This window comes from Python bivittatus, unplaced genomic scaffold (assembly GCF_059951505.1).
Source record: "Python bivittatus isolate LINGU-HERP-01145 unplaced genomic scaffold, Pbiv_v1 ctg000070_np1212, whole genome shotgun sequence".
NCBI classification, from domain to species: domain Eukaryota; kingdom Metazoa; phylum Chordata; class Lepidosauria; order Squamata; family Pythonidae; genus Python; species Python bivittatus.
The window spans coordinates 1,235,048-1,257,713 of NW_028277034.1; the positions used below are offsets into that span (position 1 = coordinate 1,235,048).

Genomic DNA, 22,666 nt, shown 5'->3' on the forward strand with positions numbered 1-22,666 from the left:
GACAGTGGTAATAACCTTTGAGTTGACAAGACTAGCTGCTTTCTCCTAGCGCTTTTGGAAATGAAGTGGATTGAAACCCTAGGAGCTTTCTCATACTCCAAGCGACTACTGTATACAACATGATACGCTTCAATGTTTATTTGTAACCTTAAAATTTAATAATGAAATCCAGAAATTTCCACATGGCTTTCAACTGGCTAAGTAGTAAAAACAAAGTTTATCATAAATTGTGAGGATAATTGTCATTTGTGTAGTGGGAAGTCTTGAGTTCTTCCTGCTTACCACTTTTTAACGTTTCATGTAGATGTTAACATGACACTGAAAGCAGGGCATTAATTTCTGATATTTCATTTTATCTGATTTATTTTTTTGTGGTTAAGCCTAAAGGCTTCTCGTGCAAAAGAAGATTGCACTTTGCAAAATCTAGAGCGGCTGAGTGACTATGAGAATCAGCTTCAAACGCTGAAGAATGAAATTGCTATCCTTAGTGCTCAGAAGTCTCTTCTTCAAAGCAGGTAAGGAACTGTGAAGTTTTTTGCAGTTTCTGACAGCTAAAAAGCAAGCTTCTCATGGGATCTACTTTAAGCAGATCTATTTCTACGTTCATTAGAGATTTCTTGGTTTTCTTGCTGACTACCTGTGATGTACTGGGGAAGTGGTTACATGTTTTCTGGATAAAGGAAGAATGTGCAGATGTTCTGCGCTGGAATATTTTGCCGATCACTATCCAGTTTCCCATGCTCTGAAAAGCTCATCATATTCCCTTGATCTGGGGAAAGAGACCATTTCAATAGATCTGCAATTCAGTATTCCAACCTGTCAATTCAAGATGAAACATCTTCCTCCCATGGAGAAAAAATTGTATCTATTGAAATATGATTTTTAATTTTTAATATTTTAATGTTTTAATCCCACTTTTATTACTTTATAAATAACTCAAGGTGGCAAACATACCTAACGCTCCTTCCTCCTCCTATTTTATCCACAATAACAACCCTGTGAGTAAGTTGAGCTGAGAGAGAGTGACTGGCCCAAAGTCACCCAGCCAGCTTTCATGCCTAAGGTGGGACTAGAACTCAGAGTCTCCTGGTTTCTAGCCTGGTGCCCTAACCACTATACCAAACTGGCTCTCAGTATGGCTCTTAATATTTCAAAATCTCAAAAAATATGTTGAATTAGGGAGTATTCAAGAAAATAACTTGATTTACCAAACTGAAGAAAACCAGAATCAAAAGCAGTAAAGTATCTCATCATGATAAAAGGTGAATAATAAAAAAGGGCAGGTGTTCTCGTAAGAACGATAGCAACAATAATACTATATTCCAAAATCCAGTTTTTTCAAGGGAACTATCTGGAACAAAGTGTTTGTAGGGGTAAAGATCTTGCCTTCCTGCCGTTTGGCAAATCTGTTTCAGGCTTGCACGAAGTCAATCTCCTTCTCCAAGATCTGCCCGAAGTAGATCACCTAGTCCACTTCCAATACGAGGCTTTTCACCTGGACGAGGGAGATTTACACATGCTTCGCGCCATGCTCGTCTTGTGGAACATTTCTGTAACATTTATGCTCAGGAACGCCTCGATGCTCAAAGCCTCTTGAGGAGCTATATTGATGATCTGGAAATGGTGCAGAGAATAATCTATGTTGCAGTTGAGGTATGACATTACAACTATTTTTTTAATACCATGCTTATTAATTTGATAAATATAAACAGATCATAAACTGCTCTAGGAACTTCAGTGCTGGAACCCCTGGGGTCAGGTCTCAGTACTGAAAACTGAAATGCTGATGTTGGTTTGACAATATGCTGATCACAGATTACAGATATTTGACAAGGAATGAGTTTAGTTGCATATACAGCCTCTCCCCAGATGACTTATAAGTGGCCAATGCTGGCTTGTTTAGAGTTTGTTTTTGGAAACTTGTATTTTCTCTACTCTTATTAATCATAGAAAAAGATCCATGGCTTGTTCCTCTGATTAGTGGGCCTGGAAGTCATTAGTAGGTGCGTGAAATCTCTGAAACAAACCCTTAAAAAAAACCAATAGCTGGTATTGGCAACTGAGAAGAACAGCCAGCATGTGTGCTTGGAAGTGTTCATAACAAATTATACGTCACTCAATAGGAGTACCATATCTGGGTTGCAAGAATCAAGATGGCCACTAGCTGGCAGGAAAGAGCAATTTCTGTATCTTTACTGTCATCTAGTGATTGTCCAAATTTTTGTAGCACAGATACATATTTGCCTTTATAAGTTTTTGAAAAAAAAAAATATTTTATTTTGTGGGGTCCTTGGGATTCTCTGAGCTTGGTTGCTTTCTTGCAAACGTTTCATTACCTGGCTAGGTAACATCTTCAGTGCTAGAATTCTAGCACTGAAGATGTTACCTAGCCGGGCAATGAAACATTTGCAAGAAAACAGCCAAGCTCAGAGAACCCTAAGGATCCCACAGTTCAACCCTGAGCTACATATATTCTCTTCTATTGATATTTTATTTAACTTTAATATGGAACATTGATTGTAATAATAAACACAACCCCTATTCTATCCCCATTTACTGTATAGGCATCTATACTTGGTACTCTGCAGCCGCCAATCATATTTGCATCATTCTGTAGATATGAATATGTTTTTGTATATTATTTATCAGATTTTTAAAAAAATCATTGCATCAGTTTAATAGGTGCTTAAAATAGCATAAATTAACAAGTGGATAAGCATTTTACCATAACATATGAGTATGAAATCACCAACATACCGTGGCATAGCATATCTATCTATCTATCTATCTATCTATCTATCTATCTATCTATCTATCTATCTATCTATCTATCTATCTATCTATCTATCTTTAAAAATTCCCCTATCACCCCTATGGGTGTGTGGGATGTGTTTTCCTCAATCTCGGGTCCTCTGCCAGAGGCCTGAGAATTTGAGGGTTCTGCGCAGTATCTCAGCTGTTCCCAGCACTGCACTCTTCTGGACAGAGAGCTCAGATGTTGTCCCTGGGATCTGTTGGAGCCACTCTCCCAGTTTAGGAGTCACGGCCCCCAGGGCTCCTACCACCACTGGGACCACTTTGGCCTTGACTTTCCACATCCTCTCTAGTTCCTCCTTCAGGCTCTGGTACTTCTCCAGCTTCTCATGCTTCTCAGTGAGTTGATGTCTCGTTCATTCTTAGTGTACAGCTTGATGTCATCCATGTAGAGGAGGTGGCTGATGGTGATTCCACTCTTGAACTTATTCCTGTATCCAGTCCTTGTGATTATTTGACTGAGGGGGTTTAATCCTATGCAGAACAACAGTGGGGACAGTGCATCACCTTGGTATATGCCGCACTTGATGGCCACTTGTGCGAGCTATCTTGAGTTGACTTCCAGTGTTGTTTTCCACAGTCCCACTGAGTTCTTGAGGAAGGTCCTTAGTGTACTGTTGACTTTGTATAGCGCCAGGCATTCACAGATCCATGTGTGTGGCATTGAGTCATAGGCTTTCCTGTAGTCAATCCAGGCTGTACTCAGATTGGTCTGCCTAGACCTTGAGTCTTGGGCGACTGCTCTATCGATGAGCAACTGGTGTTTTGAGCCTCTGGTGTTGTTCCCAATGCTCTTCTGAGCTGTGCTCATGTACTGGCCCATATGGTCTTGTAGCTTGGTGGCTAGGATGCCTGATAGAACCTTCCATGTTGTGGGGAGGCAGGTTATTGGCCGGTAGGTGGATGGTGCTCTTCCCTTGTGAGGGTCTTTCATGATCAGCACTGTCCTTCCTTGTGTTAGCCAGTCTGGGTGGCAGCCTGCTGCTAACAGCTGGTTCATCTGTACCAATAGAGGTGAATATGTGTAGCTCAGGGTTGAACTGTGGAGCCCTTGGGGTTCTCTGAGCTTGGTTCTTTTCTTGCAAACATTTGCAAGAAACATTTGCAAGAGAAGAACCAAGCTCAGAGAACCCCAAGGATTCCATGGTTCATCTGTACTGCTAGGCGTTCATGCACTGCTGTTAGTTTCTTTAGCCAGTAGGTATGGATCATGTCTGGGCCAGTTGCTGTCCAGCTCTTCATGTTCTTGACCTGCTGTTGGATGTCTGCTACTGTGATGGTGACTGGTTCCTGTTCTGGGAGATTGCTGTGGTCTGATTTCAGGTCCTGCAGCCACTTTTCATTGGTGTTATGTGTCTTCTCTTTCTCCCATATGTTTTTCCACTACTGTTCAGTTTCTGCTGCTGGTGGTTCTGCTGTTATTCCGTTGCACTGCAGTTGGGAGTACACCTTGGATGATTCTTTGGAGAACAGGCATTTATCTTCTTGGCCTCTGTTTCTCTAGTGTATCTCCTTAACCTGGCAGCCAGTGCTGTGAGCCTTTGTCTGGTCTCTACGGCTTCAGATGGAGCAGGCCCATGTATTTTTTCAGTAGCCGAGTCTTATCCTTAATCTCCACACCCTTCTGTAGTTCCACCAGCTGACTGACTTCTCTCCAAGTTGCCTTGATCTTAGCCTCCAATCTCATTTTCCGGGGGTGTATGTACTGCTGTTCTTGATTGTGTAGCCAAGCATTTCCAGGATTACAGTGGCTGTATTGTATACCAGTTCATTGGTTTGAGTTATGGTGGTAATAGAGATTGTCTGGAGGGCTCTATTGGCATCTTCTAGCATACTATTTGATGGTACTTCTCCACTGAGCCTTGGTAATCAGTCTCGAGGGTTGACTATAGCTAGTTTATCCATGATCTTCTGCCTCATATCAGCTGCTATGCTCTGTAATGGAGGGGGTGGCAGTGACGTTCCAGCTTCAGGTGTTGGCTGCACATCCAGTTGTTCTTCCAGGTCTGCTTGAGCCCGGGTTGTAAAGTGGAGTTGGTCTAAAGTTGTGAGAGCAGCTTCCTCTTCACTATGTTGAAGCATTGGGTAACTAGTTGTTTCTCAGTTAGTGAGGATGTAGGCCTTCTATCTATCCATAGTTCCCTCATACGTTTCATATATCCCCTCTCATTAGCTCTGCTGTTGTAGTAGCATTCCATCAATTCCAAGTTCTCTTGTCTCATCCATGTATGGTTTGTTCCAGTAGCCCACTTAACATCAGATTGTCGTGATTCCCCAACATCTGACGCAGACCTTGTTAATCTGGGTGACGTCTGAACCGGCATGACTCTCTTAGTTCGTGTCACTCTCATATTTGAGGTAGGCAGGTGAAGCATTAGGGGTTTTTTACCCAAGGACCCCTACTGGTAAGGTAGGTACCAGCCAGGATTTGAACCCCAATCTCCTGTGTCAAAGGTGGTGTTCTAACCACTACGCTATCCAGCCGCTATATATATTTTTTATATATAAAAAAATAAAATCAGAGGCAGGATAAAACTATAAACTAACATCCATAATCCAACGTCAACATAGCTATCTCAGGGATTGTGCTCTACATTTCCACCATCATATCTGGTGACCTTTACCATGTCTTCAAGAGTTGGGGCTACTCTGATCTCTTGGGGGACGATGTTCCAAAGAGTGGGTGCCAAGACAGAAAAAGCTCTCTTCCTGGGTCCTGCCAGATGGTACTCTCTAATGGACTGGACCTGCAATAGGCCTCTCCTGCCAGATCTGATGGGACAGGTAGACACAATTGGGGAGAGGTGGTCCCTCAGATAACCCAGAGGGTTCAGGGACCATTGATCCAAGGTTACAAATGATATTATGCCTGCTTCAACTCTTCAAATAGTAATTCCTAGTATAGGGAACAGCTGTGGATATCAGTCTCCCTGTGAAATTTGGGCTTCAAGAAGTATTGTCTGGGCATCTAAATTTAATTTGCTCTTTTCTCATTTGCAGGAGTCCTTCCGTGCAGCAAAGATGGCCTTCAGACAGTTCAAAATGCGTGTTAGAAAGACACTGTCTCTAAGTTACTCAGGGCCTGAACCACTTGAAGATATGGTGATGGACTATATCATTCGTCAGGAAGACCTGTATGATGTTCAATCCAGTGTCAATGTAAGTCTGGGACAAAGTTATATTGCTTAGTGAAACTTGAATGTGGATGGATCAGAATCAGACTTTCCCACTAATTTTTTTAGATGAAATTAACTTAACTTAGCCATGCATTTATTTATTTATATCTATTATTTATGGTTTGCTTTTGTTTAGACTTATATCAGTAAGTGGATACAAAACTGAGCAGTGTTAAAACCAGCAATTGGAACAGTGGAAGCATAAAACCATTTAAAAATAAGGGCAAACCAATTTTACCTATCTATTTATTTATTTGTTCTATTTATAAGCCATCTCAATCATCCAAGTGACTGTAGGTGATATACAATATTAAAATAAAGCAAGTAGAAAGCAGTAATAAAAAAACCTCACAACCCACAATTATTTATTTACAAAATATATATCCTGTCCCCATCTAGTTTTAACCCAACTTGTAAACTAAAACAATCTGTACAAATGACAAACATTTCAATTAGAACGTAAATTAAAACAGCATTAAAAACAAGGATTATTACTTTTACAAGTTTTAATTAACAGCTAACTAACAGCTGGTGCTTTAAAACCTCTACAAAACTTTATTACAGTGGTTATATTCACTATTGTCTACCGGGAGGCATTGTATGACTAGTTTTACTCTTGTTGGAATTCATCAGGTATAGGTAGCCCCCATATGATAGGTCTTATAGATATTGTATGTTCCACCCTTTGTAAAGTTTAAGTAAAATTCTAATAACCCTGTCAGATGACCTTTTAAACCCAAAATATACAAAAGAGAACCATTTTGGCTGCCTTTCTAAGTAATTGGTACAGGGACTATCCTAACTGCACAAGGCTGCAACTGAGAAGGTCTCCCTCCAGTCTCCAGCCCCTCTAACCCACAGCAGCATTTCTTCTCAGAAAGTCCACATAGGATGGGCAGATTCTGCTAGGAGATTATGGTCCTCTAGGTAACCAGGACCAAGCCATACAGGTCATTATTAGTCATAATCACACTTTGAATTGTACTTGGAACAAATAGTCAGTGCTGAGCCTGTGAGCACAGATGTTCTACTGCAGCAGATGCAGGCTGCTGCTTTCTACATGAACTTCAAAGTAGTCTTCAAAGGCAACCTCATACAGAGCATTTTAGAGTGTTCCAACTTTGTGTGGAAAATATGAGTCACTATTGCCAGGATATCTTTTCCAAAAAGAGCCACAATTGATGTACCTGACAAAGCTGAGCAAAGTCTCCTCCAGCCATGGCCTCCACCTGCTGATTAAGTAGAAGCTATGAATCCAGGATAACTTCAAGTTGTGGACCTACTTCTTCCGGGGGAGTGCTATAAGAGTGGGTTGTTTGAATAAATAAGAATTCCAGCTTGCTAGCATTCAGCCTGAGCTTGTTTCATCCCATCCAATCCCTGATGATCATCGAACATCAGGTAAGAACATTCATAGCACCTGAACAGCAGTCTGGGGTGGAATTATAATTGAATATCATCAGCATACTGTTGATATATCTCCCAAACTGATGGATTCCCTCTCCCAGCAGTTCCAATTAGATGTTGAAAGACATAAGGCCCTGTGATACCTAACGTAAAAGTGACCAAGGAATTCTCCCACTAACACAAAAAGGTTATCCACACGAGTAATTCTGTTTATGTCCTGTGACTAGGTTTGAAACCAATCTAAAAGGGATCCAGATACTGTAATGTACAGTACTTAATCCAGGACTTTACACATATTCGCCCATCATCTTCTCCAGAGCCTTCTTCCCCTCAGGCTAGTTTTCCTCCTGCCTCATTGCTCAGAGCTCTTGTGTAAACCAAGGAGAGTTCAAGTTCAGCAATTCAGTGGGAGAGCTATGGCAGGAGGGAGGCTAATGAAACGGTTCCTTACATTGATCATCAGCTTGGTCTCTGAGGGAAAAGTGTTCTCCAGCAGTTATGTTCTCTTTTTTTTTTTATAAACATTTTATTATATTATATTAAGAATACAATTAAAAACAAAAAAGAGAATACAGTAAAGATAGAAAATAGAACTAAAAGAAAAAGACAAAAACTAAAATAGTGAAGATAGATAGAACAGAAAGCAACTGCTGACTATCTCCCATACAGATATAAATACACATTTAAAAAGAGTTAATCTCTTACCACTAGTTAATCCAAATTCACATTATTTCTATCAACACAAACCACCTAATTATTAAAACCCACAATCAACACTTTCGTTCCCCCCCCGCAAGCATGTAATCTAAGAAGGGTTACCATAAGGAGACAGATTTAAAAAACAATATTATCTCTTATTAATACTATTAATTTTGCCATTTAAACCAAGTCCATTAGATAATCCATTCTTCTGCTGTAGGTATTTGTGGGACCTTCCATCTTTCTTGGCTTGTTCATCTTTCAGATTCATCTATAACAACATCTTATACATTTTAACAATATTCAGCATCTATACAAAAACATTTAAACAGTTCCATATAAGTAAATCAATAAGATACAAAGCCTTCTAACTCTAGCTATTCTTTTATTTTAAAATTTAATTCATCCTATCCCTTCTAATTTTTCCCAACAAAAAAGGATTTTATTCTTTTTCAAAGTATGTATCAAAACAGCATAATCCTTTCCCTTCCTTAAAATCCTTACTGATATTTCTTTAGGCCTAGTTATATCCACCTTTTCAGTATTAAATTTAAAATCAAAGTGTACCTGAAAGACCAACACATCACTTGATTTAACATATACAGTTGCATACTTAGAATTTATACAAAGAATTTTCTCTATTTCATCCATCATATTTATTAAATTTTCTCCTTTAATCTCAAAAATTTCCCTGGAGCTTTAAGTTCTTTATCTCTCAATGCTAGTGGTACAACTTTATTCAACTCTTTGTCCCTCTCACTTTCCAACAAGTTAACTGTGTCATTAACTTTTTTATTTCCTTTTTCCAATTCCTTTTCGATTTTATCCAGTTTTAGGTCAAGCTTTTTATCAAGATCAGCAAATCTTAGATCAAATATTTGGTTAACACTTTGAGTAATGGTTTGTGTGATTTTGAGAGTATATTCTTCAAACATGCCTTTCATCCAGTCAAGTTCACCAAAACGATGCCTTATATGCTTTTTGGTGGCCATTATTTCTGTTTCTTCTTCTTTCCACCCTTAGTTAAAAATTAAAGAAAGGAAAAAAGGAAAGCTGTTTCTTCCTTTCAATAATGTCCAATTTAATGTTTTCTCTCCCTCTTGTGGCCAAAAGTGATAATTCCCAAATGCAAACGTAACTGGATAGCCACAACAAACAGCAAGATGGGGGGGAGGGAGGGCAAATCAGCAGCCAATCCCAGATTAGAAAAATCACAGATTTTGCTTTCTCACAAACTAGCAACAAAACAAAAGAAGGTCAAATCTGCAGCCAATAATAACTTGTGAAAATCGCCAAACCAAAACTTTCCCACAGCATTTAAGAATAAATCTCTCTCAATTCCACAAAGAAAAAAAGAAAGAGGAAAAAAAACTTATATAAAATTCTTCCTTTCTAAAAGCAAAAGTAAAATATAGATAAAAGTAGTCTCCTAAAAGCATAGAAAACTTCTTTAAAAACATTAAAACTTCCAGATTGCATGCTCTTATTTCAATCCTTCAAATCCAGTACAATGCACTTTAAAAGTCCCAGAAAATAATGAAAGTCCAACCAAGAGAAGAAATATTTCTGTAGTGGAGATAGCCTCTTTAAATTCTTTAAATAACTTACAACAAAAGTGATTTTAGAGGTGGGGTGGTTGGAAGTAGTGTCTCTTTAAGAGGCTTTAAATGTAGCGCCGACAAGCTGATCTGCCCGCTTCCCAGCTGATTGCTCACTGTTTGTTCACAACCCACATTCAATCGATAAACTATAGCTGTCCGGAAGACACGTGACACAATTCGATAGCTTCCCCTTGCCCGGAGAATGCTTCGTGTCTTGGAAAAAATTCCTGAGACACCGAATTATCCACGTTTAATGCTCCAGCTTCAGAGGAGCTTCAGCCGGAGGGACCTTCCGCCATCTTGTCCTCCACTGGAAGCTCAGCAGTTATATTCTCAAAGGTGTTATGAGAAGTTAATAAATCTACCAGGTCTAAATGTTAGATCAATGAGATCTCTGGGATCCCTCAAAAACTGTATCTTAAGCAAGTGATAAAGCACTATTTAACAAGGCCTCAATAGGGTTAATTCTGTCATCAGTGATACCTGTGATACATCCCATAATGACATTCAGTATTATGTGGCCCTATGTCAGCCCTCCCAGGTAAACCAGACAGGAAACATGACCAGATGGGCTACTTCTATTTTATTGATAGGCTACATTAACAGAATCTTGCAAGTCTGAAAGTACAAATTTCCCGCCCTCCCTATTTACTGCTTGATCAGTTAGGGTGGGTCCTTTCTAAGTTTCTTTTTCAGCCCATTATTTAGCTGCGGGTTTCTCCCCCTTTTATCTGATTGTTCCCTAAGCAGCATCTCTTCCCCCCATCTTCCAAGGCCATTCTCACATTCCATTATACTCTATGAGATTTAGGAGTAAATAACAATGATTATACTTTCCTCTAACAAAATGTTGTGGTTTGAGTACTATGAAAATGTGATGAAAACATCTAGGAGTGTCTGGGGTGTGTGTGTGTCCAAAAGGCAAGATGGCAGCCATAACCAAGTGGTTGAAATCCCATCCCCTCTGTAATGCATCACATGTAAAACAAGGCTCTTTACATATGATGCGTTAGAAAGGGGGCAGGGCTTCAATCTTGTAGTCATAGCTGCCATCTTGCCTTTTTTGACCCTTCCTCCACATACCCCTGAAAACATCCCTATTCCTAAATTGTGTCTGACTTCACTGCTCTTCAACTGTATAACTGTGGCAGTGGAGAATTTTTAGGCAAATCCCTAAAATAGAGTTTTAGTGAAATAGTACATAGTAAATGATTTCAGTAATTTAACTTAAATTAAATGCAAACAATGTCAACATGGTTTGCAATGGATGCCAGTATGATGTGATTTTGAAGAAAGTAAGTTTTGGAAACCACTTGATCTTAACATGGTCATTCTTTCATTTTGTGTTCCTGTTTCAAATGGCCTGTGCATTTATTATTAATTTTTTTGGTAATTTCCAATTAGTTTTCTCTAGGAAATAACACATATTTTATATTCTTTCAGGAAGTCATCCGTGTAATAAACATCAGTTCTAAGATTTCTTTGCCAGAAGAAGTTGATTTGATCATGATCAGTGGTTTGATACGAGAGTTATGCCGGATAGCTTTTTCCATGCAGACTCTTGACCCACCCCTTGATATTTCTCTTGGTATAGATGGAGAGCTGTTCAGTGATTACAAGTAAGGGAAACGAAAGTATGCATGTTTTGCATTCCTATTAAAAAAAAAAAAAAAAGATGCAGAGACATACTGTGTCACCTCCCTGAACGGAGACATGCTGAATTAAAGTCAGTGTTCACTTCTGCATATTATTCAAGAAGAGTTATAATGCCAAGAAAATACAACTTTGGCATGTTATATTTTGTGCTAGTTACTTGCTGTCAGCCTACAAGGTAGACCAGACGAAGAAACCAATGCCACGTAGGTCAGGACTACTTTTACTGTAACAGCTTTAGGAACAGAATCTTGCAAGTCTGAATGTGCTTCCCCCTTCCTCACTTTATCTTCATGTGAACTAGGGAGGGGCTTGTTTGAGATGTTTTCTCAAGTTATCTTCTTGGCCCAGGCTCAAGCCCCTCTTATTTGATCATTGCCTTGTTAGCAGCTCTGCCTCCTGTCCATTCCCTATGCCCTCTACACTTGCACACATGCAACCAGAAATAAAAAGTTATTAAGCTTTGTGCCCTGCCCTAGTCCTTCTCAGGTAGGCTGGTGGATCTCTTGGCTCCAAGGCCAGGAAGACAACTGAGATTATCAGCTAGGTAACACCAACCAGCCAGGTATATTGGTGGAGATAACAACAATTTTGGCCTGAAAAAAGTTACTGTAGGCTTACAGTACCCACTACATAAATGGGTTCATCCTCTCCTTGACTGAGTTCCCACAGTTGTGTGGTTATAAATATGCAAACTTTTAATCCCCCAACAACACTGTGCAGTCAGAAGGCCGTTTCCAAGCAGGCAAGATGATACTAATTTAGATTATTATATTACATTTGTTTGGGAACACCATTACACATTAAAATGTGTCCTTTGAGTAAAAGGCTACTGATTTCTGACTTCCTTTTTAACAACTTCAGCAACTTCTTGAGGGATTTCTACTGCTGCTCAATTATTTTGTGACATTGAAAAAAAACTTGAGATAATACAGGTTGGAGTTTGCAAATGATTAGACTATAAATACGGTTTGGTGTTGAGACTGAAAACAAATTCCCAGATTCAGGTTTTTTTTCATTCTAAGAAGAGGGTTTTTTCATTAGTTTCCAGATGTTGGATCTGAACATTCTCTAAAAGCAAACAAAAAAATTAAATCCCAGAAACTTGAAGTCTACTTATTCTTTTCATAAACTCAGCAGCATCAGCAGGGGTATGTGTGTCAAAATGTGCAAGATGGTGGGTGCCGCATAATAATCCAAGGCTTGCCTCTTTTGTACCTATGTACCAAAGGGGCGGAGCATGTATTGCAATGCTGTGCCTGCCATCTTGTAGATGTTGACTTACACACCGTTTGTGGATGCCATTGTATAAGCTGCATTAAAAACAACCTCATTTATTGACTTCAGATCAGTGTTTCTCAGCCTTAGCAACTTTAAGATATGTGGACTTCAACTCCCAGAATTCCCTAGCCAGCCATGCTGGCTGGGGAATTCTGGGAATTGAAGTCCACACATCTTACAGTTGCTAAGGTTGAGAAACACTGCTTCAGATGGTAATACTCACCTCATTTTTAGAGTTACGGGCTATGAACTACAGGTCTCCTGTTTCATACTCTGCCTCTTTTAAGGATTAGGGAGAGACTCAACATTTTATTGCAAGTACCATCTGTGTCTTTTCATTTAGTCCAGATCCCAGAGTAAATGTGATAACTGTTCTGAGTTCCACAGGAAAAGATGAGATGCAAAGGTGATAAACATAAGGGAAGCCGTTTGTCTTTCCAACTACAACCTCAGTTGCAACTAAACTTCTTTCATATCTGATTAGATACCGTCGCAGCTACGATTCTGATTTCACAGCTCCACTGGTTGCCTATCATGTCTGGCCAGCTCTCATGGAAGAAGATTCGGTGATTGTGAAGGGAGAGGCTGTAACCAGGAAAGGTGCTCTGGTAGGCGGTCTTTTTAAATTTTAAACACAGAGGCTGAGGTCCCTCCATTGGATGCCACATGCAATGAATGGTATTAAAATAGGAGGTTCTGAAAGGGGTGATCAAAAAGTCAAGATGGTACCCATGCTCCTGTAGGTTAATATCCTGATCTACCAGCAGTACCTTGGAAGATATTTATGTATGAATATGGTTTTTATTGTATTTTAATTAATATTTATTGTTTTTACTGTAAACTGCCCAGAGTTGCTTCCTAGTGAGATGGGCGGTGACTAAATTTGAAATATAATTAAATAAATAAAAATGTCCACTTGATCAAAACCCCATTTTTTTTAATGTGCAATGCACATAAAAAGGGACAGGACTTTGATCATGCAGGTGTGGATGCCATGTTGATATTTTTGACCCCTTCTGTGGACACCCTTAATTTTATTGAATATTGAAATATCTGCACCAGCTGCCAATGGTTTGGAAGGCTCAGTCTGAGAGTTTGTGGGCTGTTTCTCTCTTTATGAACCCATCCAGTTATTAATATCTTCAGATTACGCTCTTTTGATTATATCACCCCTTAGAGAGGTCCGTATAAAAGACGTGAGGGAAAAAAACTGATGAGGTTGCTCTTAAACTATGAATCACACGTCCTTAGCAGCTGCAGTGATTTCCTTAGCTTTGTTTTTTTAAAAGAAGATGTCAACACATATTTTTTAATTTGGCTTTTAAAAATACTTTAAAAAAAATTAGGGATAAATGTCATTTTAAACATATTTTATGATAATGTAATTATTTTTTATTTGCTCTGTATTTCAGGGTGATTTTTCAGAGATGTAATCTCTGAATGTGATATTTTAATTATTCTTAAAAATAATATCTATTTCTGTTAGCATCCTTCTCGGTCAGAACTATTCTTGATGGACCCCAGCCTTCATGTGCAGATTTTGAGACACAGGCAAAGTAAAATGTTTGGTCCATGTAACCTCTTTTAGTACAGACTAAATATCAGAATCATTTGCTCCTACTTTTCTGTCTTGCTTAGTATGCTTCATTTATATCAGAGACAAAAGTTGGGGGAGAGGAGAAAGAAAATATTATAATCCTGATTATACTAGCAGATGATTACTGGTGCAGTCTTGAACTGGTACAGTCCTCCAATTATGATACTGAACTTCAGTTACTGATTAATCATATTTACCCCAAAGGGAAACAATTTGGAATTTAAGACAATCACATACCCACAAAAGAAGAGAGACTGAAAAAGATTACAGCTCACATAAAAATCCCAGCAATGCTTAACTTCCCTACCTTGGCATCTAAAATTGGCAATTCCAACTGAGATCAATTCTAAAGATTTTCATCTCCCCACTTACATGTGTGTGTGTACATGCGCATTTATATAACACAGATACATGCCTACCAAAAACACATTCCAAAGAAAGACAAGCCCAGAACCAAAAGACAAATGAATATTAACTGAATTAATAATGGCTGATTAAAATAAAATACCCCCTTTATAAAATTAAGTGATCCCCAGCTGCAGATATCAACCATTCTCTATCCCATGTAAACCACTGTCACACAGAGAAACACACAAGTAGACATACATATAGACTAACACACATCTCTGAAAGAGTTATCAAAGGAAGAATTTCCTTTAAAAGACACAACCAATCTTCTCTAAGCTGGCTCTCTCTATTTGTTAAAGAACTACAAATCCCAAAATTCCATGTGTGCTGGGAATCCTGGGAGTTGGGAATTCAGCACATTTGAAGGGTGTCAGCTTGGAGAAGTGTGACTCTCACTGGGTTCAGGCATTATGCTAAGCTGTAATGCAGTTTGTTTGGTTTTGGCTTAGTGTGTTGTCTGAACCCAGATATTTGGGTTTATAAATCTGCTTTGGTTTGATGTATGAATCCAGCTAATTGTGGCTTATTCAGTAAGCCATAGTTAACCACAATTTGTCAATTGGATTGTAGAGACAATAAGATTTAGACTTTCAGCTGCAGGTCAAATGGGAGGCTGAAATTTTAAAGCATCTTGCTCAAGAGAAATTCCAAATAATTTGCATGCTATGATTGGGACTGGAGTCTGGAATGTGGTAGGGCAGTATTTCCCAACCTTCACAGCTTCAATTCCCAGAGTTGTTAGCAATGGCCGACTTGGTTGGGGACTTCTGGGAGTTTGGGGGTTGAGAGAGTGGGGTTAAAAAAAAACCTCAAGATGGCGCATAAAAAACAGGTGGAACTTTGACTGCACAGTCAAAGCTTCCATCTTGACTGTTTTGACCACACCTGTGGACACCTTGCTGGGAACTGAAGTCCCCGTTTCTGAAAATGGACAAGATTTGTGAACCCTACAGTGGAGTAATGCTGAACAAGTTTTTTCTTGCACAATACTACCCTGGCCTTCTGCAAAGTCTACTCACTAAAGGATGCCTGCTTAACCCAGATCTATTTCATAGTTTGCATTTTATTTCAGTGGTCTTCCAGGAGCAGGAACAGGAGCTGCAGCCACAGTCGCAGCCGTAGCGTTAGCCCTCTGGCTCGTAGTACAGGCTACTCCCGGCATTTGGTAAAGTAAAATGAACTGATTAACATAATAGTTCAAAATGCACACCCAGGAGTTTGCACTGAAGACAATATTAAAACATGTTTTTTAAAGAACAGACTACTCAAAATATGGGGATGAGGGGTAAGGAGGCTGTGCGGTTAAAAACACTCTGGTTATGTGTGGAGACCTACTGTGCTTCCTCAACCTCATGGGTTGTCTGCGTGTGTGGAATTCTGTTTGAGAAACCCAGTCCCCATTTATGGCCCCTAACCCTAATCGTGAAATCCTGAGACTGTGCTGCCAACACAATTCAGTGGTAGGAAAATAAAATAAGGGAGGGAAGGGAGCAGCTAAAAACCACTTTTGAGCATATGCGGTAATAGGCCGTTTTTCCCAACTTTCTTCCTTGGATCACTCTTAAGGCAAGGAGAGATTCTTGAAACCATGATGTTTTTCTGATTCTACTACCTCGGGAGAACATGAGGATGAGTCCTTAGGAGCTTGTAGAAGACAATTTATTAGCCCACTAATCTCCAGTACTCATCTATAGCTCAACTCTCACAGGTTTTGTCAACCTGTAACTCTAAGCAGACCATGTGTAGCCTTCAAACATCTTAAAGTTGCCAAGGTTGAGAAACACTGATCTATATGATTGCTAGATGGCAGTAGAGCAATACACGGAATTCTAACTGACCTAGTTTGCTTTGGAGAGTGAATATTTTTCATGCCAGTTAATCTAACTAATTGGTGTTTAACTGAACTAAATTATGTTTAACTATGATTATGATTAACTAAACACTTTATTAATAAAATCTAGCACTGCCAGATCTGGGCTGTAGAAATATGAACAACCACTAGAGGGCCACAAAAAATACAGAAGAATAATTCTTTATAGCCCTCTAGTGGTCAGCTGGAGGTTAGATGCCGGATCTTGTAGCTCTGTTAATTCTCCATTATCCTGGAATTGATTTCTTAGAAGCGTATTTATCATTAATCTCCAAAATAAAACAGAGACAGCGTGAAGCAAACCAATATAAAGCAGGTGATCTGATTTCTATTCTAATTCATGATTCTGCTTTATTTGTCTTGTGAATTGGGCTGCCTGTCATTTTAAGCAGTGATAAATTGACCCTGTTCTTGCACGTATGCATTAATGCATAAAATGTGTATATGCTTGCATTTGTTTCCCATTATTGAATTCTTGGTTTCCTTTCTTACTTTATGGTGGTGGAAGACATGAAAAGGAGTCCTGCTAAGCTTTCTTACAATGCTTCAGCTTTGGCCCCATTCCTTTCTACTTATTGGTGGTAGTGGTGGTGGTGGGAGAGGGTGAAGAGAAGAGGAGAAGTAGCTCCATCATATAGCTTGTTGATTTTGCACTCATAGTTCCAGGGGTGTATACTGGGGGGAGGTGGATAAAAAAAGTCAAGATGGTTGCTGTGACCATGCAACTGAAGCTGCCATTTTGACTTTTTTTTTACATTCCCCCTCCCCTGTGGACGCATCATTTTCATCTCAGATATCTGTTTCTCTTGCAGGAACATCCCAGTTTTTGAGCTGTGTGCTTTAGAGAAAGGTTGGATCATAGAAAAGGAATAAAATGGCTTTTCATAAACCATCCATTCTTGGGAAATGAATTAAAATTACAGAATGGTCTGAGCAAGAACCCTTCCAGCAAAGATCCCCTTCCTAGTACAACATTAGCTGCTGCATCCGGGAGCTGAGAAGAGATAGTCCAAGTTGAGTGGAAAGAGATACTTTGCCTCCTCCTGTGTCCATGTCACACTGCCAAGAAACTAGGTCATGGAGGAAGAAGCTACAATAAGGCATTCTCTTATTCCCAGATAGTTTGGAGCTTCTCATGTTATTCAGGTAGCAACGGAAGGCGCTGTTGTGTAGCAACGGGTGTGTGGACAGTACCATAACTGGGAAAAATGATGCAATATGGCGGCCACAATGGTAAAATTGAAGTTCTGCCTGTTTTTCGTGCGCGTTGCATGTGGGACAGAGCTTCGATTGCACCATCGTGATCACCATCTTGACTTTTTGTACCACACCCTTTGCACATCCCTGCATATACCATATGTGATGGGGCCTCCAATGCCTAGGCATTCAATAACTGGGCTCCACATCCAGATGAGGCAGAGTTTGCTATGTCTGTTTTCTGCCTCCAGCCTTCGGGAGCCCAGAGAGAATTGACCTTCCCAGCCAGAATTCTCAGCTGCCATGATGATTGTAGGATTGGGGCAAGCTGATCTAGGTTTTCCCGTCTAGTCTGATGGCATGTGTTCAATTCAGATTTGTTTTTCTAGAATAAAAGGAACAGGGATGAATCAAAACATCTTCATCTTTCTTTGTCTTTTAGCCAACTCGAAGCCGGAGCCCTTCCCCACTAAGGAACGGAAGCCCAAGTAAGTGGGCCTATTCAGAATGTAGGCAGCATGGCTTTGAAATGCTTGGATAATCAAGTAAACAGACCATATATAATTTTTCAGGCTGTTCTTTTTCTTTAAAACTGGTGCTCTTCAATTGCACCATTTTAATATAAATGGTTTTCCTTAATGATGTTAAAGCTTCTAATAGTGGTGTTTAGAATTCCTTGAGTCATTTTATCCAAGCATTCCCATATTGTGATGTTCTCTTAATCTTCGTTGCAGGTTTTAGCATTCATCGCAATGAGAAATTCATCAGTACTTTCTTTTAGAGCTATCTTTAGGGAGATAAGCAGCAAATGAGGGATCTATCCAGAACTAAGAAAAATTACGTGTAAATGCACAGAATTCTATGCTGAATAGAGCCATTCACTATACTGTAAATTACCTTAACCTGCTGGAAAAAGCCAATTCTAGGTACTTAATCCTTGTCTAATTAATAGTACAATCCATCTTTCTTACTCAAAAGTAAGTAAGTACTCACTTTCTGATACCAAGTGAGCTTACTCCTAGGTAATTAAGTATAGGACTGCAATTGAACAATCAATACACAAGGAAAAACAAGTAAATATACAGTAGCTTCTGTTTGAAATAATTTGCTACAAAGTTATTTGGGGAAAACACTTATGCATAATGCTATATCTATATTTTTTTCTCCAATAGGAAATTAAATTAACTGGATATGATTTTTTTGATTCTGTACATCTCGATCAATCTGCTTCTATGGTGCCTCCTCCTGTTCCAAGAATACCTCAAACTACACTTAAAATAATGTGAACGCCTCTGACAAAGCTTAGTATGTTTTTATAACTTTGCATTTTTTAACAAAATGAATGCAACAATTATTTTAAAATTGCATATAGATTTTAAGGTTATAGTCCCTTGATTTTTAAAGTTGGTTTACATAATTTATGACATCACTTCCTTTGGGAAATTAGTATGGAGAAATGGGATAGGGTGCCAATATTCAGTATATTATGACCATACCATTGGGCTTTATCTTGAGGACGACAATATATTGAAGCCACATTCATACACATATTTGTTTGGAACTCAGTTTGACCACACTCTGTGGGACTTAATACAGAGTAGATGTGCGTAAGATTGCATGGTGTGGCTGTCTTCTGAAATATAATAATCACATGATGGTGCTTATTTAGGGCTTTGAAGTCCAGCTGCAATAAATGGGATGAAAGATGCATAATGTTGTTAAGATCAAGCCCAGTAAAAGTGTTTAGCTATGTTTTCATTGAAATATGATTATAATGGTGTGGTTTTTACATAATCATATAACCATTGATGTAAGAATTAGAACTTTTACTTCAGCAGTACATACGCACTGGACTTCACAGTAACAGTGCGAAATATTGTCCATTGTTTATGACAATGTAAGTAAAAAGTCATCTTCATCTTTAAACCTGTGAAAACTCTGAGACTTTTGAAACACAGCTTTCATTAAGAGGATGTTTCATATGGTAGCCTACCAGAACATTTCATTTTGTTTTCTATAAGGAATTGACTCTCTGGCTTTATTTAATGCCAGAATTAATGTGCCCTTAAATCCATATAACAAGAAGAAACCCAAGTGTTTTCAGATTTGTTTTATTTTTTGTACAAAAACAAAGATCCCTGCAGCACCTTACAACCTAACAAATTTATTCATGAATACGCTTGGCATTTTACAGTCCCCTTCATCAAATACATGCCATACACAGATAGTGAACTACTATATATACATGTGTATGTGTGTGCCTTCAAGTGAGCGTTGACTTGCCTGGATAAGTTCCTGCAGTTTTCTTGGCAATATTTCTGGAAGTAGTTGGCCATGGTCATCTTCTTCCTAGGTCTGAGAGACAATGGCTGGCCCAAAGTCACCCAGCTGGCTTGGTGCCTAAGGCAGGACTAGGACTTGGGGTCTCCTGATTTCTAGCCTGATGCCTTTAATCACTACACCAAACATCTACCCCCCCTCCCAACAGAAAGAGAGAGAGTGATTATTAGAATAAGGCTAGCAAGTCTGCAAATAATCTTGAGTGATCACTAGATGGCAGCTGTGTGATTGCCTCTCTGCTGCAGCCAGATGAGAGCTACTAGAAAGAAGGAAGAAGGGAAAGGCTGGGGAGAATGGTAAAAGGAATGATGAGAAACAAAATTATCTTAAATAGCAGACATAAGCAAAATGTGACAGATAGGAGTTTGCCCTGAATTGCTGGTTAACAAATACAGTGCAGTGAGCTTAATCAAGCAAACATATTTTAGCTAAAGCAGTGGTAGCCAAACATTGTTACTCCTAATGTTTTAATGTTTTGGGTTTTTTTACATTTTGGGATTGTGTGTGCATGCTGCTGGATAACTAATTAGGTTGCTTTTTTTATCACTGTTGCTTCACACCAAAGATAATTGATTTATAGGGCGTGTATTACATTTTTAGAAACAATATGCTTATAACACGTTCTTCATTAAGACTTTAACCTTAAAAACAAACAAGCAATAGAGCATATCTGAACTGCCAAAACCTGAATGATCAAGGCCACGGTTTCTCAGCCTTAGCAACTTTTAAGATGTGTGAACTTCAATTCCCAGAATTCCCCACCCAGCCATGCTGGCTGGGAAATTCTAGGAGTTGAAGTCCACACATCAACAAGCTGCCAAGGTTGAGAAACAGAGGTTTAAACAATCAGTGGCTTCTAAGTTGGGTTGTTGTGGGGAATGAAGGCTTTTTTACACTGGAAGGGAAATCTTTTAGACTCTTCCTGAGGCTCCTAAAAGAGGAAGGGGCAGCTTGCTATGACCTATTCACCTAACAGTAAACAGACTCCATATCATCTGAACTTGGCCGCTGTGTCTTGTGATCCTTATCTATGTTCCAAGGGCTAACGTAGATCAAGGCCACATGCACCCAACCTACTCAGCCCAGGCGATTAGAATATTCTAAGCAGGTAGCTCCTAAGGCCGTGTATCTGGTCCAAATGCAACATATTTACTGAATTAGTTGTTTTGAGCAGCCAATAGAGTAGGAAGTGTTTAAATGATTTTCTTATACAGTGTTATTTACAATCAGAGTGATAATGCTGATATACTAGACCACATTCGAAGCAGACTGATGCTGTTCACAAAGCAAGTGATCTACACCGACCCCTCATTTATACTTCTGATTTTGTGTGTTGGGTGTGTGTGTGTGATATGAAAAGCTATATCAAAGAGGTAAACCATTCCTGCACACCAGCACTTTCGAACCTGACAATGTGTTTGTATATGTATCTGCAACAACTTCTCATCTCTCCTGAAGTAAGTTTCTCTTTTCTTTTTGCTTGAGGCTCACCCACAGCAGCACCATCTAATCTTTGAAAGCTACTGGTGGCCAAAGAGTAGAATGAATTTTGCCAGCTTGACTCTCTTCCATTAGCCTCCCGACGTATCTAGAGGTGATGAGTCCCTTAGCAGACACTAGCAATGTCTTTGCTGAAGTCGTCTCTTTGTAGCCCCCATAAAAGTATCTCAACCATTTTGCTTTCGCAGACGTCAGACAGTACTTTTCAGTGGTGTGAGTAGTTTGGGGGAGCAAAGAACAGGCAACGAGAAGAATTTAGCACTCCCATTCTTCACTGTGCCTTATTCTGCTGTTTTGAAAGCAACATGGGGCAAAGCCACGGTAGAAAAATATGATGTTGACATAGTTTCAGATCCAATGGGAAGTCTTTTACACATTCAAGGAAGTGAAGCTATCAAATAGCATTCTAGAGATCATACTTGTATTTTTTTCTCCTTTTTAAACCTGAAACTTAAAGAAGCTATGATATTTGGGGTGGGCAGACCTGAGGTTTAATCTTTTCTTAGCTATGAAAATAATTGGGGGAGCTCTCCAGTTCTCAGACTGGCCTACCTCAAAGGGTAGCCTTCCACTTGGAAGGGTTAATGGCAGTAATCTTACCATGACATCCAGTAAAAGAGAAATAATTGCAGTAATGATTGAAATGGACCTTTGTGAGGAATCAAAAGCTGTAAATAATGTATCTTGTTATGGAAGTTTCCTCCCAAAAATTGGGCATTCCACCACATCAACATATATTGGCCACATTTTACATTTTTTTAAAAAGAATTGTATTGCTGTAAACATGTAATCAGAAACTCATTTATCTTAATCCACCAATTCTTTAAAAATATATTATTCTGGATTGCTGTTGGAAGTAGTTGTTTTATTTGTATGTGTTTTTTAAAAATCTATTACTCCTTAAGGAATACTGAAATCCAACCGCTTATTTGAAAATATGTTATCACACGCTATTTGAACCAAGTGTTAATGTCATTTGCTTGCAATATGTTTCATAAAATATAGTACATAAAAGTCCTGAATATTGTTCCATAACCAAAAAACGCAATGAGAAATATTTCTGGTTAGCCTGTGGGACACTATTAAATAAGATTATGGATATATGGACATGCTTGTAATCCCA

General features: G+C 39.1%; 1 protein-coding gene across 7 annotated transcripts in view; it reads left to right on the top strand.

The window, feature by feature from the left end:
- The window catches only part of SPATA18 (spermatogenesis associated 18), a 36,166-nt gene extending 13,767 nt beyond the window's left edge, over positions 1 to 22,399 (top strand). For 2 of the 7 annotated variants that reach the window (XM_088130726.1, XM_088130711.1), the window contains 7 exons: positions 381 to 515; positions 1,416 to 1,653; positions 5,815 to 5,973; positions 11,141 to 11,316; positions 13,116 to 13,239; positions 15,709 to 15,801; positions 18,146 to 18,839. In XM_088130726.1, coding sequence (XP_087986852.1) covers positions 381 to 515; positions 1,416 to 1,653; positions 5,815 to 5,973; positions 11,141 to 11,316; positions 13,116 to 13,239; positions 15,709 to 15,801; positions 18,146 to 18,244 — 1,024 coding nt within the window. In that variant the 3' untranslated portion in view covers positions 18,245 to 18,839. Of the gene's footprint in view, positions 1 to 380; positions 516 to 1,415; positions 1,654 to 5,814; positions 5,974 to 11,140; positions 11,317 to 13,115; positions 13,240 to 15,708; positions 15,802 to 17,318; positions 18,840 to 18,875 lie in introns of those variants that run through there. The other 5 variants (XR_015794012.1, XR_015794010.1, XR_015794011.1 and 2 more) reach the window with 5 other exon arrangements.
- The last annotated feature ends 267 nt before the right edge of the window (positions 22,400 to 22,666 follow it).